The following is a 17946-nucleotide window of genomic DNA, read 5'->3' as shown; positions in this document are numbered from 1 at the left end:
AATCAGACAGAATAGAAAAGAAATTTCTACAATGAGGACTAAAGAGAGAAAGTAGAGTTTCCAATCCACATTATTACATTATACTCCTATTTATAGTATAGTTCTCTAATTGGGCTAGCTCAATACTAATTGTATTATATAAGAAAATGTATTTAATTATTGTTTCTTTTTTCTAATTTTAAAAATTAATTATCTTAATTTTAATTATTTATATTTAGTTTATTCCATTACACTTAAAATTCATTTTTATTATACTATGTATACTAAAACATATTTATGTTGTGATTTTTTTCTATGTTTTATATCTTTTTATTTAAACATCAATTCATAAAAATAAACATAAATATATAATAAAAAATTTAGTTATTTAAATATTATAAAGAGAATATTATTCACAAAAATAAAAATTATTCTTAAAATTATGATTAAAATTTAAAGAAAAAATAAATATGATTTAAGTAATTAATATGCATAATTTAATTAAATACGAGGACTAGATGCAAGATTGAGTCAAAAAATTTTTTTAAAAAAATCTAGGAATCACTACTAATTTTATTGAAAAAATAAAAAAAATTAAATTTCACAAAATATTTTTTTTGTTAGAGTTTAGAATCTGACCTGACCTAATAACCTTAAAAACAAAAATATACAATTTATATAATTTTTACCTAACCTAAGTCAAATTTCAACCATCATTCACATTTTTTTATTCTTATTTTTTTTTTGTAAAATTTTTTTAAATCTAATTCTAATTCGGTATTTAAATCAATGCAATCTAATATGATCGGTCTAGGTTTAGTCACAAAAATATATTTACCCGATCCATTTTAAAGTGATCAAATTTAATCAATTCAAATTTAATTAATTCAGTTCTCAATTTTTTCCAAATCCAACCCAAGCCAATCCAATTACACTCAACTTCATGAATTAAACATTAAAAGTTTAGAAGCAACAACTCTAGTTACGAATCTGACCATAATGTAACACTATTCTTCTCCTTGATTTGTAATTACTTATTTAAAATTATTTTTAATTTTAGTTTTTACTATAAAAATCTAAAATTACATTCAATTAATAACCTAAAATAAACATCTTCAATGAAATCTTAAAAAAAAATTATGCAATACCTCAATGCATCTAAATTTATTTTTAATATCTTTTTTTTCTTTTGAAATATCTTTTGACAAATTAATTTAAAATAATACTTTAAAAAAATATTAATTCTGTTCCTAATATATATTTATATATCCTAATTAAATGGTATGTTATAATATAGTTAATTTTTTAAATCATGATGCTATAAATGAACAAAAAAAAAGTTGTATATAAGACAAGGTTTATGAGGTAAATTATAATATCAAATAAATAATTAAAATAAATAAAATTTAAAATTATTAATTAATTAAAATTTATAAATGAATTTAATAATTTTAATAACTTATATACCAATAGAACTTGGTAAATTTTCAATAGTAAATTATAAAAAAAATCTCAACAGTAATTATAATTGCCATTTTATTAAGAATATATTTTAAAGGTTATAATTAATGTGTTTGTAGTTTTACAAGAAGATTACATTAATTGCTTAACCATGTTACCAATATACATTTATGATTAAACTAAGTAACATATGCAGTTTTCTTTCTAAAGTTTTGATAGAGTTTCAAAACTCCAAATAATATAAGAGTATTGTAACAGCCATCCTTTTCATTTCATCAGCTGCCATTCCATAACATTCGCTCTGCTGCTTCTTCTTCATCATCTTCTTTTCTGACATGGAACATCCACAGCCCCCTTATCATACCAAAACCCTTCCTGCTGAATTCTTCAAAGTTTACTTGCCCCAAACGAGTTCTACTCTCTTGGTATGTCTAATATCTCATTCTGATCTTTTTCAAGAATGTTTCTTTCCAATTTCCACCCAACAAATGGATTTCATTCTCATTATTGTCTAAAAAAAATCTCCTATTGATATTCAAAAACAAAAAAGTATCTCTTTTAATGCAGTTGCATCGTTAAGGGCATGATCTTTGTTTATACTAGCACTTAAAGATCATGTCTTTCAACGTAATAAGAGCAACACTAGGTATCACTTTATTCTTGGGAGCTACCATGTTTTTTCAGTGTATACAAGCGACTACCATGGATGCAAGTTGATCATATTATAATTTAAAGTGCATTCAGTGTATATATATCGCTGGAACTTATTCTTTTTCCTTTTTTTAGCGCATACCAAAGGCTTTCAGTGCCAGGTTCATCAATGGAAATATAGGAAGAAAGACTGCTCTTGTGGATCATGAAGGAAACTCTTGGGATGTTGAGTTAAAGAAGATGGATGATGGATTATTGGTCCTCAAGAATGGATGGAAAAAGTTTGTTAGAGACAAGTGTTTGGAACAAGCTGATTTCTTGGTCTTTGAGTTTGATGGCAACTCCAAGTTTCATGTGAAGATATTTTCCAAAAGTGGATGCAGAAAAGAAGCTGCAATTAGTGGGAAACTTAACCCCGTTATGATCTCGGATGATGAAGATTCTGATCTGCAGAATAGTAAAAGAAAGCATGAGCGTGGCGTTAAAAGGAAACTTTCACCAATCACGCCACTCAAATTAAATCAGAAATCTCACTCAAAAAAGGGTAACTACAAGAACTAATACTTGTCTTTTAAAGTTGTCAACTTGTCATTTGTTACACAGTTAAAAGTAAATGTATGTGCTAATTAAGTGTTTGCTTTTGTTGCCATATGAAGGAACTACTGTACGGAAATCCAAAAGAGTTAAGAATGGGGCAAATGGTAGCAACTGTGAGAGCAAGGCATCTGGTCTTGTTAAGTTCGTTCCCCTGAAGAACCCTCATTTTGTGACACCTATGTCACACTGGAGAATGAGGAAAATGGTTAGTTTTTTTTTTGTTTTTTCTTATTTTGGTTCTACAAAGTTATTAATAGATGCAAAATAAATATAATTTCTGTTTCTTATTTAGTTGTTTCTGTAGTTAGCACCACATCTGGGATTGTGGGAGAAAACAATTCAACGTTGTAAACTTTGTTATGTATGGAGGACGTGCAGTGCTTATTATATGAAACAAAACCAGCTAATACTTCTATTTTTGAAGATACAATTAGTATTATTTTTTTCTCTAAGTAAAGGCATGGTTCTCTCTTCCGTTTTCAAATGCATGCAATAATACTTTGGGATTAGATTGGATGATATACATAACAAAAATGGTGTTGGTTGTTGCCTTGTTGGTGGGATGCAGGAAATTCCTAGAAGAGTAACAAAGGAATTGAACATCAGCCTAAAATCAGGGATTATGCTGAGAGACGAGGATGACAAGCTATGGCCGGTGAAGATCCTCACCGGGGATCGCGGACGCTGCTATTTCGCAAAAGGGTGGTCTAGTTTCTGGAAGGCTAAAAGTGTTGAAGAGGGCAACCTTTGTGATTTCAAGTTTGTTGTTGGCAAAGAGAATAGAGCTGAGGAACTGCTTGTGCGAGTACACTCACATTAAATGATAAAAAACAACTACCAAAATATGGTGTCTTCTTTAGTTGAATTAAGTATTGGTCTCGTTTCATAGTTTCAGACAGTATCATCATAGTGTTGTGTCTCTAAACAGTAGGTTATTTCAAAAGATTGTAGCTCAACGTTTTATAATTTATTGATAGCGTCTAACATGAATTTTGCAAAGTGCAAAATTGAGAGGCGGAATTCATGAGCACCAACCATAAACCAAAAACTTGATAGAACAATCTTAAAGTCTTATTATTCTCAAGACATATCTTGAATAGGTCTTTTTTTTTTGTGAAACATATTCATTTAAAAGTACTTATCGATTATCACATACTAGTATATAACTTACAAATGCAGGCAATGAACTTGACTTTACAATGAAGAGAGTGAAACTTGATTTCACATATTGACATTGTGAAAATAATACAGACAACTACGATGTATCAATTCAGTTGAGAATTTAACCCACATTTTACACTGATTTTGCATAGAGGTCAATGCTACCAAGTTGTAGCCTGGAATTAGAATGAACATCTCTGACTGCCAAAAATCTAAACCTGCAAATCCATAACTTTAAGTGAGCTGGGAAGATCAAGAACATAGGAAGGATCTGCGGCAAATTACCTGAACAAATTGGCTGGAAAACTTTCTGAGCTGATCAAGAATGTCCTCCGCTGGAAACGCTCTTCAAAGAACTGAGAGGTTTGGTTATCCAAAACTCGCCAGCTTATTCCCTTGTCGTTGCTTCCTTCAAGAACCCTGAGTGCGTAACATAGGCCGCAAAGAAAAACATGGATATCAAAACATGGCTCATTAATTGAAGCATATACATGAGAAGAGAAATTCAGAACAGAGAGTAACAGCAAGAAATATTCCAAATCCCGTACCAGTCCATTGGATCTCTTTCTGGTGCATCATTGGCTGACATAAACTCATATGCCGCAAGCTCAAACATCTTGTTACCAGATGTTTTATACATAATCCAACCACCTAAAAATTTACGTATTTTAATATCAAATAAAGAGAGCAATGGCTGCACCTTCTCCAACCTTGGGTTTCTTTATTAACTCTTTCCATTTCATAATTATATGTTATTTTTCATTACTCTTTATATGTCTTCAAGCCTGAGATTGCAAAGAAAGCAGAAATCCTAAGGTCAAGTAATTTAACATGAAATCATCAAGGGAGGGAAAGCTGCTGGGCATAGTCAATTAACAAAGAAACTGGTGAATATTAGTATGTCAAAACTATAAATTTTAAGTGAGTGGTTTACAAACTATTCATAAAATTTCATAGTTGTTAAAGAATATACATGAGAAGATTGAAGGACAGGAGCAAATTAAATTGCAGAGAAAACTACCAAGTCAAGTAGTCCAATTAGGGATGTGGTTTGCTGTATAAGCAGAATTATATAATCTATTATGAAGTCACAACAAAAAGCAAATTACAACTATAATGAAATTTCATCAATATATAGAATTTATTGTTAATGATAAGTTATTAAGATACCTCTTGCACCGTTTGGCTCTTCCCATTTTGATATCCAAGTTCCATCAAATGCTGACGTTGCCTGAAATTTTATAAAACTAAAAAAATTATGGATACCATAAGGTATAAGTAATAGGAAAACATATAAAATGAACAAGTCATAACAGACTCACAATCCCAAAGGGCAACTCTTCTGCACTTGCAATGACTGAACCAGAGTGTATTCTGTTTAACTTAAGAAGGGGCAAGGTAATTGAATCTTTCCCATAGCTATCACACTTGTTAAGATTGTAAATCATGTCATCCAGTGCATTTAGCACAACGGGCAGTGCTAAAGAAGTTAAGACAGGGTTACCTGCCAAGCAGATTTCAACCCTCCCATCTGTATTCTGTTTCTTCAGTGAAAGAGCTTCAAGTAGGTCATCAAAAGATGGCAAACGTTTCTGCCACTTTGGGTCTTCTAGAACTGAATCAATGGAGGTCCTTCTTGTTTTAAAAGGTGAATTACAAATATCCAAGATAATTCCTTTAATAATCCCAAGTACTTTGACAGCTTCAGACTTTGTTAGTTCTTCCTCAACAAACTGATGAAGGACAGGGCGAAATCCATTATAAATTCTTGTCACATGCTCATCTATGCACAAACGCACTGGGCAAGCAGACGTACTCAATATACCATCCTTATCAGAACCCATTTCTAATCTGGATTTACGCCATTCTTCATCCCCACTTCTCCTTCCAGGTAATGAGAGTGACTCATCATCTTCAGTATGAACACTCCTCTCAATTTCTTGGTTTTCCTCCTTATCGCGGGCTTCAATCATTGAAAGTTGCTGAGGTGCAAAGCCTCTTCGGCACTCTTTTGTTATAACAGTGAGTATTGATGACAAAGAAGACTCTGTAAGCATGATACGCCGAGATAGGACCTTTAAAAAAGACAAAAAATCCTTATCAATTCCCGAAATCAGTATATGCATGTAGAACAAGAATTGCAAGAAAACAAATTGTAACACCCACCTCATGCCACTTCCTGGTGTAACGTTTGGTGACATCATAAGTTCCATCTTTCGCTACAGCAATAACATAATTTAATTTCTTATTCCACCTATGCCACATATTACAAAAATGTCAAAAAAACAAGGAAGCATGACAATAACTTCTAATGACAAGGACAATTACTTTCCCAGTCAATTAAATGGATGAAAGCAATAAATACCGAAATGTGAAACATACTGTAAAAGTGAATTATATATATATATATATACCCTTTTTCATATAACAATGGCTTGTCATAGATTCCTTCACATGGGTCAAGATGCATCCATCTGTAAGGTCATAAACTCATAAACAAATATTGTCCAACCGGTAATAATTTTACAGCATATTGTTAAAATGCAGCAGCTTTTTGGTCAATTTTACCTTCCCAAAAAGTGAGAGAAGCACTCTGTCCAAGCATGATCCGTAAGGTCCACAATCTGGAGATAAACTAAAATCAGTGACAGAAATCTTCAAAAAGTTCCATGTCAGACAGATATTAGAAAATTTACTAAATAACAAGACAACATCATAATTGCGATGCTTCATACATAAGCACTTCATTTGTATTTTGTAATATCAGAATTCAGAACTATATTGTGCAAATCAAGTGCTTCAAAGATTCAATCTACAGTTCTACACCATACTTCCTAGCAGTAGAGACCTAGAGAACACCAATGCATTATCTACTCAATTGCAGCATAATAAACTAAGAAGATCATCATAAAAAGAAAAAGAATTTGAAATGTTTACAAACCAAGCGTGACTCATAACCAAAAGATCGACAATAGTGCGTAAAGCAATTTGCCCATTCCCCACAGCGACCTTTTCTTGTTTCCACAAGCTGCAGATCAAGAGAGAATAAGAGAATATATAAATCTGCTAGGTTTGGCAGTTGGCTAACTATAACAATTTGACACAAGTTAAATACCTTAATTGGATCATTGTACCGAGGAAATCGGGTCAGTTGGGAACAATGAGTGCAGCTGTGTTGTGGAAAGATAAAATGAGCAGGTGATCAATAGAAGCAAAAAATTAGTTGGCAGGAACAGAAACCTACTAAAGTGCTTTATAAGCAAAACCCATTATGTAAACAATAATCAAATTAGCCTGTCATTAACATATCTCTTGAATGCAAATAGAAATGTAATGGAGAAATATTTCAGTACTCAAGAAAATTAAGATTTATATCAACTATGATAATTAGCAAAACCACAGTCTTGATGTCAATACAAGGAAAACAGGTTATCAGAGATTGAAGAAGGGCCCATATTCCATGGCCATACCGGTAAAGTTCAACCCGGGAAGCTCCAAAACAAGTTTCGGAAGGATCTGGAGCAGTCATACCCTGGCCCACAGTTGTGTTGCCACAATCCTGACAAGCTGGTGCATTCACCCAGCTATTAGAAGAGACAAAAGAGAAAAGAGAAAAATAATCAGACACGTTTAGCATAAGAGAACAGACACAAATGTTATTCAATTTCATGGGAAACAAAGCAAGATCCAAGCAACTCAGCCAGCAATGCTGCATAAATCCTATTTGTGTCAGCAATTTTATGAAAAGTTCAGACCAGTGAAAATATTCTATTTTATCTTTATTGAGTTATTGGTCATAGATGCATTTGATTCATTTTGGTGCAGTAAAGCAGAACAGATAGATCAAATGATTTACACCTGAAGGATTTCTTGAACCAGAAAAGCAGCCGCAGCAGGAAAGCATGATCTCGTTCTATTTTTGAAGGATTAAAATTACCCTCCTGGAAAATGTTTAATCTGTCAGGCTTATTAATTACAGAGCAATCTTAGCAGAATACAACAAGGGATGCTATGACATAGAAACATCATCACAAGCTCAAAATCAACATGTAACCAACACCAAGAAAGGAAGAGATGTATCCACACAAAGATGCTGATAAAATGGAAGACAGACAATTCCAGGGGCCTCCGCAACAATGTATTATATATTTGACTCATGATTACTAAAAGAACTAATATGTTATCTTGAAAGAGAAAAATACAGCATCTTACCTTGGCCAAAGAGACCAAGGCTTTCTCCTCAAGCTCTTCCATCGGAACAGTCTTCCGAGCAGCCTCCTGGCGCATTGCATCCTCATACTGCAACACACCAGAACTCCAGAACAATCAGCACAGAGAATCAACTATGCAATAATATTCATATGGACCATACTGATACATGTTTCTCTTTAGAATCGATTGAAACCAATAAGAGTTGGTTAACTTTACCCAAAACCAAACTTTGTTTTCAAATACAATGCAATGTAGCTTCAATTCATGAACCTAAAACTCTTGTAATCTTATACAATACAATGAAGTCAATAAGTTGAAAAATACCATAAGAACTTGTTTAACATAAGGGCGTACTCGGTGCTCAAATTCTTGAGGATCTCCATGAGCCATGAACTGCTGCAACATAAGAGCTTCCTCCTCCTCCTTCTCAACACACAAATATGAAATTAGATTATAGGAAATGCAGAAAATGATCAAAAAGCGTTGAGAACGCAGCAGAACCTGCAAGAGCTTAGCGAGTTTCTCATCGGATAAAGACTGCAATGATTGATCAGTGTTCGATTGGGGCTGAGGTTCGTCTTCGATGGAGATTAGTCGGAGTTTGTCGGAAATGGCAAGGAGATCGGAGTCAGTGGCGACTAGGGTATCATCTTCATCAACATAAATCTATGCATTTCAGGAGAATTAATTCAAACACATAATTTCATTTATATCATATATGAATATGAATGAATAGAATTAAATTGAAATTATAGGTGGAAAATTGAACCTTCTGTTGGTCGGGAGGAACAAAAGTGAGAGAGAAGAGTTGGAATTGAAAAACCTGCAATCATGACTTTCGTGATCGTCAGCGAGAAAGAAAGAATGAGGGAATTTAGGGATTGTTTTGGGAGAAAGAATTACTTCGAAGCCATCATCCGTGTCGTACTCAAGATCATAGTTGGAATCATTGTGGAGCACCTGGAATTTGCGGGCGACCATTGATGCTCCTCTTCTTCTTCTTCACTGCGAAACTGATACTGCTACTATTTTTTTCGTATAAAATAATGATATTTTCGGATAGACTCAATGTTGATCTTACCTGAGTTTTTTTTTTTTTTTTTTTTTGGTGACTGCCTGAGTTTAAGATTCTTTGTCGTTGACCTTCACCTCTAAAAGTCTACCCTCCTCTCTATTTTTCTCTATGTTTTTCTCCCGTTAAATTCTGAATTTTTTTTAAATAAATAAAACAAATATTATATTTATGAATATAAATACAATTTTTTTTTTACATATTTTATCCTAAAAAAGATAAGTTTGTTATGTACTATTTAATTCCTAGAGGATAACATAAGCAAGAATGCACTAATACAAATGGAATAAGACATGAATCCTGTATTATACGTATCTCGTCTGTATTAAAAACGAAATACATTTGTTACGATGGGTAACCGGAGATTAGTCCAATGGATGGCGTTCGGCGGCCCAAGTGTATGATGGAGGAGGACTCCGTGTGGGTCCGCAACTCGGGAGGCTCCGTCCGACTTGTGCTCGCGTGTGAATGGGGGGTGGTACCTGCAAAGACACTCCGATGCCTAAGTTAGCAAGGGTGTAAGCAGGTCTTAGAGAGTATTGGACTTAAGAATACCTGAGGCGTGTCAGTGTACTTATAGTGGTGAGCCAATAACCACCGTTGGAGTAGTGTCGTATCTTTAGGATAATAACCGTCCCATTATCTTAGGGAGGTTAAGATATGGCTTTATGAAGTGGTTGGAGAGATTTCAGGGGCGGTTACTCATTTGAATGAGTATTTATCTGCCAGCTAATCTCGCAACCGACTTCTTCATACCAAGTCGGGGTTAACACCGACCTCTTGGATGGAGGTGGGTGCTTCGATAGGCTTAACCTAGTGGATCAGGCCTTTCGATTGGTCCTGGGCCCTTAACATTGGGCCAGGGTATGAACAGTGCCCCTACTTGAGCCCAAATCTTTTAAAGTTTGGGTTCAAGTATTTAACTCGGGTTCGTAGTCGACTTGTTTGAAAGAACACGGATCTTGGAAACCGACGTGATTTTCGCAACTTTTGGTTTCTGACAGTTACGTCAATTCAAGCGTCGTGTCCGTTGAGGGATTATTTAGGGATTTGAGGGCTTTGGTAACGGTGCAGTCTCATTAATGACTGCCTCGTTTTTACCATTATGCCCCTTAGCCTTTTTTATAAATACTTTCCCTCTCTTTCCATTTTCCGTTTCTGCAATCTTTCAAACTTTCTCCTTATCTTGTTCGTACTGTATCCTTGTGTTCGAAGACTTCCGTTCTTCTCCAACCTCCATTTTCGGATAAAGGTTAGTTTTGTTTTATTCATGCCATGCTTTATGTTTGCATGTTTCGCGAGTAGATAGGTTGACCTGTAGATTCTAGTTTCGAATCTCTCTTCTTTAGTGGCCGTAATTTTTGATTTTCTTTTTCTTTTTCCTTTTTGTAGGTTTTCTGCCACTTTCTTCTTTATAAAAAATGGCCTCTGTAGACATTCTTTCTCAGTGGGTTGACGATACGGTCCTTGGGGAGGAACCGTTGGTTGACGCTGAGTTTATCACCCACCTTCGTACCCACCATAGGCTCTGTACTTCGGACGAGAACGAGCCCAAATATGAACTGATAATCCCGGGTCTTGAAGACCGGGTCTGCTTTGGGAGAGTTGATGAGGCGACCCCTCACTTTTTCTTTATGTATGAATGCATGATCACCCGTTTGGGTGTTTTTCTTCCTTTCTCAGATTTTGAGATATCCGTTCTGCACCACTGTAAGGTTGCCCCTACTCAACTCCACCCCAATTCCTGGGGTTTTTTGAAGATTTATCAGTTTATAAGCCACGCTCTGGACTTCCCGACTTCCTTGAGAATCTTCTTTTATCTTTTCCATATGACTAAGCCCTTTAGTGGGCTAAACAATAAACAACAATGGTATCCTTCCGAGCCATTCAAGGTCGGAGGATTTTCACCCTTTTTGACGAATCTTTCCACGACTTCAAAAATTTCTTCTTCAAGGTTCAAGCCGTAGAGGGTCACCACCCCTTTTTCCTGGATGAGCATTCCTCCCCTCGCTTTCCCCTTTACTGGCTGCCAGCCACCCCTTGCGAAAAGATTGGTCTAGATGACCTAGACGAGGTGGAGGCGGCCATTGTAGGGTTTTTCCGAGAAGCGTGGGGGAAGTCCCCATACTTGGATACCAGGAAAATTCTCCAGGGTACACCGACCTTCGTTCAATCTCAAATAGGTAGTGCATGCATTCTTTATTTCCGAGTTGTTTCCGCCGACTTACATTTTGCCGACGAGTTGTTGACTTACATTTTACCAACTTGTAACTCGGTTGTTATTTGTTTTCTTTTGTAGATATGGCAAAAAAGAATGCTCAGGAGGCCTACCAAAGGGTCCGGGAGGCTAAGGCGAAGTCCCGGGCTAGGTCCGGGGTAGTCATCTCTCCTCCCCCTCCACCTCCTCCTCCTAAGAACACTGGCACTCCTACTCAACCTATTGTTCTCTCTTCCTCGAGCTTGCCCCGACCACCCCCCTCTGCCCAAATTCTCTCCGAACCCGAGAAGAAGAAGCGCAAGACTTCAGAGTCTGGCTCTTCTTCCTTCGATGGTGGGGTTAAGGCGGATGCTATGGCATTCGTCCGAAAGAACATCTATCCTTTTATACATATGGATGATGTTTCTGTTCGGAACCACCTTACCACCATGGCCGAGGAGAGTTTTAGGACGGCGGGTGTTTGTGGCAAGCTTTTGGACATTTTTGAGAAAGCTCCCCTTAGCTCCTTGGGTGCAACCTCGAGGGTTGAGGAGTTGGAGGGGAGACTTCGTATTTTTGAAAAACATGAAAAGGAGCTGAAAGAGGAGAGAGATAGGTTGAGGAAGGAGAGGGATCACCTGAAGGAGGAGGAGGGTAAGCTACGGGCCCAATGTACCTTGGAGGCTAATCTGAGGAAACGGCGCAAGAAAGCTACCACAGCTTATTTCAAGATATTGTGGCCGTGAGGAAGGATTTGCTGAATTCTCGGAACGCCTACGCCGAGTTGGAGGACTCTATCGCCGATGGTGCCGAGGAGTCTTGGAGAATTTTCTTGGAACAAGTCAGAGTTATTGCTCCCGACTTGGACCTTTCTCCACTACATCCTGACAAAGTAGTTATTGATGGCGCCATTGTTGATCCTCCTGTTCCCGAGGTCGTTTCCGAATCAGACCTGAAGACTCGGGGACAGAGGATTATTGAGTCTCCTCCTCGTCCCCAAGATGCTCCGAGTTCTTCAATCCTCACTCCGACTTCCTCTTTAGCTCCTCCTCCCGGTCCTGGTGGTGTTCCTCCTGGTGATTCCTCTACTCCGTCCAAGAAATGACTTCTTTTTATTTTGTGGCTATATGGGGGCCCGGCCTGTGGGTCCCCTTTTTTAAACTTCTATTTATTTGCTGGTGGTTTGTGAACAATTTCCTTCTGGCCTTTTAAGGCCGTAAACAAAATATTCTGTTCGTTGCCCTTTTTTGGATAAGGGTTTTTAAACAAAATAAATGCCCTTTTTTGGATAAGGGTTTTCTAATCGGAGTAGGCGCCCCTTTTTGGATAAGGGTTTAAGTTACTTTGCGCGTGCGCATGCTTTTTTCTATTTTGGTATGTTTGATCTTTTCGGAAAAACCTTTTGTTGGCTTGCATTGTTTTCTTGAGCCTTTTCCGTGCGAAGGCTTGTATGCAAACTTTAAACTTTCTCAGGTTCTCATATCTCTTTTGTTATCCTTTATACTCAACTTTTGCTTTAGTGAGTTTTTATGACTTAGGTTATTTTTGTGATGCGCTTTTCATCTACTCGGAACTCGGTTTCCTTTTACTCAGAGTTCTGTCGAGTTTGCGTTACTCGGGCTCCTTTCGACTTAAGAGTCGGATAATTCCCGAGTTTTAATGCGATCAACTCGTATAACCTCTTTACACCGACTTGTACCTCGTCGTTTCATCCTGACGACCATGTTAGGTCGGTTCATGGGATTTTCACGCTTTGTCGAGCTTAAGTCGGTGCGTTTCGTAGAAAGACTTATAAATATAGAGAAGGATATTTAAGAGAAATATAGTAATGAAAAAGATCTTTATTAATCGGGAAGGTACCTTTGTGCTACTAAGGGTCTTGACAGTATATTTTCCCTTAGCCTCTACTATGATGCCTCGTTAAAAACCCCTCTCCAGAAAAAACCCTTTTTTGGGAAAAAATCATGAAGCTGGGAAAAGAGTACATCAGGGAGTAGAGTTCGCTTCTAGCTGTAGTACCTTTTCATATTACAAGCATGCCACGACCTTGGTAACTCAGTGCCATCCAGGTCGGTTATTTTATAATAACCTTTCCCTAACACTTCTTTGATTTTGTATGGCCCTTTCCAATTGGCGGCGAGCTTTCCTTCCCCCGACTTGTTGACTCCAATGTCGTTTCTGATTAGGACCAAGTCGTCTACAGCAAATGTTCTTCGAATGACTTTTTTGTTGTATCTGGTAGTCATCCTTTGCTTTAGTGCTGCTTCTCTGATCTGGGCGTTTTCACGGACTTCGGGGAGCAAGTCGAGCTCCTCTTTGTGCCCCTGTACATTTCCGACCTCATCGTGAAGAATTACCCTTGGGCTTTGCTTACTGATTTCTATAGGAATCATGGCTTCTACGCCGTAGACTAATCGGAAGGGTGTTTCTCCTGTGGCGGATTGGGGGGTCGTCCTATAAGCCCATAGCACTTGGGGGAGCTCGTCAGCCCAAACTCCCTTTGCTTCCTGTAATCTTTTCTTTAGTCCTACCAGTATGACTTTGTTAGCTGCCTCGGCTTGCCCATTGGCTTGTGGGTGTTCTACCGAGGTGAATTGATGTTTGATTTTCATGCTGGCAACCAAACTTCTGAAGGTGGCGTCGGTGAACTGGGTCCCATTATCAGTGGTGATGGAATAAGGTATTCCATACCTTGTGATAATGTTTTTGTAGAGGAACCTGCGACTTCTTTGAGCTGTGATGGTGGCTAGTGGTTCTGCTTCTATCCACTTTGTGAAGTAATCTATTCCCACGATCAAGTATTTGACTTGTCCTGGTGCTTGGGGAAAAGGACCTAACAAGTCCATTCCCCATTTTGCGAAAGGCCAGGGGGAAGTTATACTAATGAGCTCTTCTGGTGGAGCCACGTGGAAATTTGCATGCATCTGACATGGCTGGCATTTTTTCACAAAGTCTGTTGCATCTTTCTGCAAGGTCGGCCAATAGAATCCTGCTCGGATCACTTTTCTGGCCAATGACCTCGCTCCGAGATGGTTTCTGCAGATCCCACTATGTACTTCCTCCAACACCTCGGTGGTTCTTGAGGTCGGTACGCACTTCAGCAATGGTGCTGATATCCCTCTTCTGTAAAGGACATTTCTCACCAAAGTATAATGTTGTGCTTTCCTTCGGATCTTTTTAGCCTCTTTCTCCTCTTTGGGGAGGATGTCGAATTTTAGGTATTCGACTAAGGGATTCATCCATCCGAGGTTTAGGCCGACTACCTCAAGAACCTCTCGTTCATCTTCTGCTTTTGATACCGAGGGCTCTTGTAGGGTCTCTTGAATCAGGCTTCTGTTGTTCCCTCCGGGTTTGGTACTTGCTAACTTGGACAGGGCGTCAGCTCTGCTATTTAGATCCCGAGTTATATGTTTGATCTCGGTTTCCGCAAAGTGCCCAAGGTGTTCCAAGATTTTTTCCAAGTATTTCTTCATATTGGGGTCTTTTGCCTGATATTCCCCACTTATTTGGGAAGTCACCACTTGTGAGTCGCTGTAGATCATCACCTTTGTAGCGCCAACTTCTTCTGCTAATTTTAATCCGGCAATCAAGGCTTCATATTCTGCCTGATTGTTTGAGGCCGGAAATTCAAATTTTAAGGAGACCTCTATCTGGGTCCCTTTTCCATCTACCAATATTATGCCTGCGCCGCTCCCTGTCTTGTTGGAGGATCCGTCTACATAGAGTTCCCATGTAGTCGGTTTTTCCTCTTGTTCACCGGCGTATTCCGCAATGAAGTCGGCGAGGCATTGGGCTTTAATTGCCGTCCGAGTTTCGTATCTCAGATCGAACTCGGAGAGTTCTATCGCCCATTGAACCATTCTCCCTGCAACATCCGTCTTTTGAAGGATTTGCTTCATGGGCTGGTTCGTACGGACTCTTATCGTGTGAGCCTGGAAGTAAGGTCTTAGCCTTCTTGAGGCTATTACTAAGGAGTAAGCAAACTTCTCTAGTTTGTGGTACCTTAGTTCAGGACCTTGTAGAACCTTGCTGGTAAAATAGACCGGGTGTTGCCCGACCTCGTCTTCTGTGATCAGGGCTGATGAGACAGCCCTGTTTGCGACGGATAGGTATAGGACGAGGTTCTTTCCCGGTACTGGTCGGGTTAAGATAGGAGGTTGGCTTAAGAATTTTTTGAACTCTTGGAACGCCTCCTCACATTCCGGAGTCCATTCAAACTGGCATCCCTTCCTTAATAGGGAGAATAATGGAAGGGATTTTAGTGCTGATCCTGCCAAAAACCTGGAGAGGGCTGCAAGTCGGCCGTTGAGCTGTTGAACCTCTCTCAAACAAGTCGGACTTTTCATTTCTAGGATGGCTCTGCACTTGTCGGGATTGGCCTCAATCCCTCTTTGTGTTAGCATGAACCCTAGAAATTTTCCTGCTTCTACTGCGAAGGCGCATTTTGCGGGATTTAGTCTCATCCCATGCAACCTTATAGTGTTGAAGACTTGTGAGAGGTCGGTTAAGAGGTCGACTTCTTGCTTGGTTTTTACTAACATGTCGTCGACGTACACCTCCATTAAGCTCCCTAGATGGGGGGAAAACACTTTGTTCATCAGCCTTTGGTACGTGGCTCCTGCATTCTTTAGTCCGAATGGCATGACCACGTAGCAATAGTTGGCTTTTGGTGTGATGAACGATGTTTTCTCTTGGTCGGGTTCATGCATCGGGATTTGGTTATATCCCGAGTAGGCGTCCATGAATGATAGGTATTGGTACCCTGAGCTGGAGTCTACTAGGGTATCAATACTTGGTAAGGGATAAGGGTCCTTAGGACAGGCCTTATTCAGGTCGGTATAGTCGACGCACATCCTCCATTTACCGTTTTGTTTTTTGACTAGCACTACATTGGCTAGCCATGTTGGGTATTTGACCTCTCTGATGAAGCCGGCTTCCAGGAGCGCCTGTACTTGCTCTTCTACTATGGAGGCCCTCTCTGGGCCGAGTTTGCGTCTCCTTTGCTGTACAGGTCGGGACCCTGGGTAAACCGAGAGCCTATGAGACATGAGCTCGGGATCAATCCCGGGCATGTCGGAAGCCTTCCAGGCGAAGAGGTCGGAATTAGCTTTTAGGAGTTCACCCAACCTTTGTTTCAGGGTTTCCCCTAGGTTGGCTCCTATGTAAGTCGTTTTTCCTTCCTCTTTACCGACTTGTATCTCCTCGGTTTTTCCTCCCGGCTGGGGTCGTAGCTCTTCTCTTGTCCTTGTCCCACCTAACTCTATGGTGTGGACTTCTTTGCCCTTTCCTCTCAGATTCAGGCTTTCGTTGTAGCACTTCCTTGCCAATTTTTGGTCTCCCCTCACCGTTGCTATTCCTCCTGGAGTCGGGAATTTCATGCAGAGGTGAGGAGTTGACACTACTGCTCCAAGTCGATTAAGGGTAGTTCTGCCAATTAAGGCATTGTAGGCTGACCCTTCATCGATGACTATAAAGTCTATACTCAGAGTCCTTGATTTTTCCCCTTTTCCAAAGGTGGTGTGAAGGGGTAAAAATCCCAGTGGCTTTATTGGCGTATCCCCTAACCCATATAGAGTGTCGGGGTAAGCTCTCAGTTCTTTTTCATCTAACCCTAGTTTGTCGAAGGCGGGCTTGAAAAGGATGTCCGCCGAGCTTCCTTGGTCTACTAGGGTTCTGTGGAGATGGGCGTTGGCTAGGATCATAGTTATCACCACGGGGTCATCATGCCCGGGGATTATCCCTTGCCCATCTTCTTTCGTGAATGAGATAGTGGGGAGGTCGGGTGTCTCATCCCCGACCTGATAGACTCTTTTGAGATGTCTTTTGCGAGAAGATTTGGTGATCCCACCTCCCGCAAATCCTCCTGAGATCATGTGGATATGTCTCTCTGGGGTTTGTGGTGGCGGATCTCTCCTGTCCATGTCATCCCGCTTTCTCTTTCCATGGATGTCCGACCTCTCCATGAGATATCTATCAAGCCGGCCTTCTCTAGCCAGCTTTTCTATCACATTTTTGAGGTCGTAACAGTCGTTGGTGGAGTGACCATATATTTTATGGTACTCACAATACTCGCTGCGACTTCCCCCTTTTTTGTTTTTAATAGGTCTTGGGGGTGGCAGCCTTTCAGTGTTGCATATCTCTCTGTATACATCCACTATGGAAGTCTTTAGAGGAGTATAAGAGTGATACTTTCTGGGCCTTTCGAGACCGGGTTCTTCCTTCTTCCTGACTTCCCTTTCCCTCTCCCTAGGGGAGGAAGTGGGTCCAGGTCGTGAACCTAGGTCTCTTAATTTGGCATTCTCTTCCATGTTGATGTACTTCTCGGCCCTTTCTTGTACATCACTTAGAGAGACGGGGTGTCTTTTAGATATGGACTGTGAGAAGGGACCTTCTCTAAGTCCATTGACTAACCCCATTATTACTGCCTCCGTGGGCAGGTCTTGGATTTCTAAACATGCTTTATTGAACCTTTCCATATAGGCTCGTAGAGATTCTCCGACCTCCTGTTTTATCCCCAGGAGGCTCGGTGCATGTTTTACCTTATCTTTTTGGATTGAGAACCTCATCAAGAATTTTCTTGAGAGGTCTTCAAAACTGGTGATGGATCTTGGGGGAA

The 17946-nt window shown here is 39.2% G+C and overlaps 2 protein-coding genes across 5 annotated transcripts; one reads left to right on the top strand and one right to left on the bottom strand.

Moving 5' to 3' along the window:
• The first annotated feature begins 1726 nt into the window (after positions 1-1726).
• On the top strand, positions 1727-3728 carry LOC130935651 (putative B3 domain-containing protein At5g66980). 2 transcript variants are annotated; one of them, XM_057865496.1, is made up of 4 exons: positions 1727-1865; positions 2227-2635; positions 2748-2893; positions 3257-3728. In XM_057865496.1, exons 1-4 carry the CDS (start codon positions 1776-1778, stop codon positions 3506-3508), a joined length of 897 nt encoding a protein of 298 aa, XP_057721479.1. In that variant the 5' UTR covers positions 1727-1775; the 3' UTR covers positions 3509-3728. The 2 variants fall into 2 exon arrangements, with proteins under 2 accessions (XP_057721479.1, XP_057721480.1); XM_057865497.1 differs by having other exon boundaries at positions 1734-1865; positions 2239-2635.
• A 42-nt stretch (positions 3729-3770) lies between these two features.
• LOC130935650 (peptide-N(4)-(N-acetyl-beta-glucosaminyl)asparagine amidase) lies at positions 3771-9187 on the bottom strand. Of its 3 annotated transcripts, none has more exons than XM_057865494.1 (17): positions 8965-9187; positions 8831-8884; positions 8563-8727; positions 8416-8484; positions 8062-8148; positions 7708-7790; positions 7320-7433; positions 6965-7019; positions 6791-6877; positions 6418-6473; positions 6264-6323; positions 6016-6103; positions 5172-5924; positions 5020-5080; positions 4398-4500; positions 4135-4269; positions 3771-4067 (listed from the first exon to the last, which is right to left on the bottom strand). In XM_057865494.1, exons 1-17 carry the CDS (start codon positions 9040-9042, stop codon positions 3983-3985), a joined length of 2133 nt encoding a protein of 710 aa, XP_057721477.1. In that variant the 5' UTR covers positions 9043-9187; the 3' UTR covers positions 3771-3982. The 3 variants fall into 3 exon arrangements, with proteins under 3 accessions (XP_057721477.1, XP_057721476.1, XP_057721478.1); XM_057865493.1 differs by having other exon boundaries at positions 3772-4067; positions 8386-8484; XM_057865495.1 differs by lacking the exons at positions 3771-4067; positions 4135-4269 and having other exon boundaries at positions 4441-4634; positions 8386-8484.
• Positions 9188-17946: the final 8759 nt, after the last annotated feature.

The sequence above is a fragment of the Arachis stenosperma genome, chromosome 6 (assembly GCF_014773155.1).
Source record: "Arachis stenosperma cultivar V10309 chromosome 6, arast.V10309.gnm1.PFL2, whole genome shotgun sequence".
In the NCBI taxonomy this organism is placed as follows: Eukaryota; Viridiplantae; Streptophyta; class Magnoliopsida; order Fabales; family Fabaceae; genus Arachis; species Arachis stenosperma.
The sequence above is the reverse complement of the archived record's forward strand: the minus strand, read 5'-3'. Positions and strand labels throughout refer to the sequence as shown.

Coding starts and splice junctions, on each gene's coding strand:
- LOC130935651 (XM_057865496.1), top strand. CDS start 1,776: ATGGAACATCCACAGCCCCCTTATCATACCAAAACCCTTCCTGCTGAA. Junction 2,636..2,747: donor GAAATCTCACTCAAAAAAGG/GTAACTACAAGA, acceptor TGCCATATGAAG/GAACTACTGTACGGAAATCC. Junction 2,894..3,256: donor ACTGGAGAATGAGGAAAATG/GTTAGTTTTTTT, acceptor GGTGGGATGCAG/GAAATTCCTAGAAGAGTAAC.
- LOC130935650 (XM_057865493.1), bottom strand. CDS start 9,042: ATGGTCGCCCGCAAATTCCAGGTGCTCCACAATGATTCCAACTATGAT. Junction 6,104..6,263: donor CCATTGTTATATGAAAAAGG/GTATATATATAT, acceptor TATGTGGCATAG/GTGGAATAAGAAATTAAATT. Junction 4,501..5,019: donor AGAGCCAAACGGTGCAAGAG/GTATCTTAATAA, acceptor GTAAATTTTTAG/GTGGTTGGATTATGTATAAA.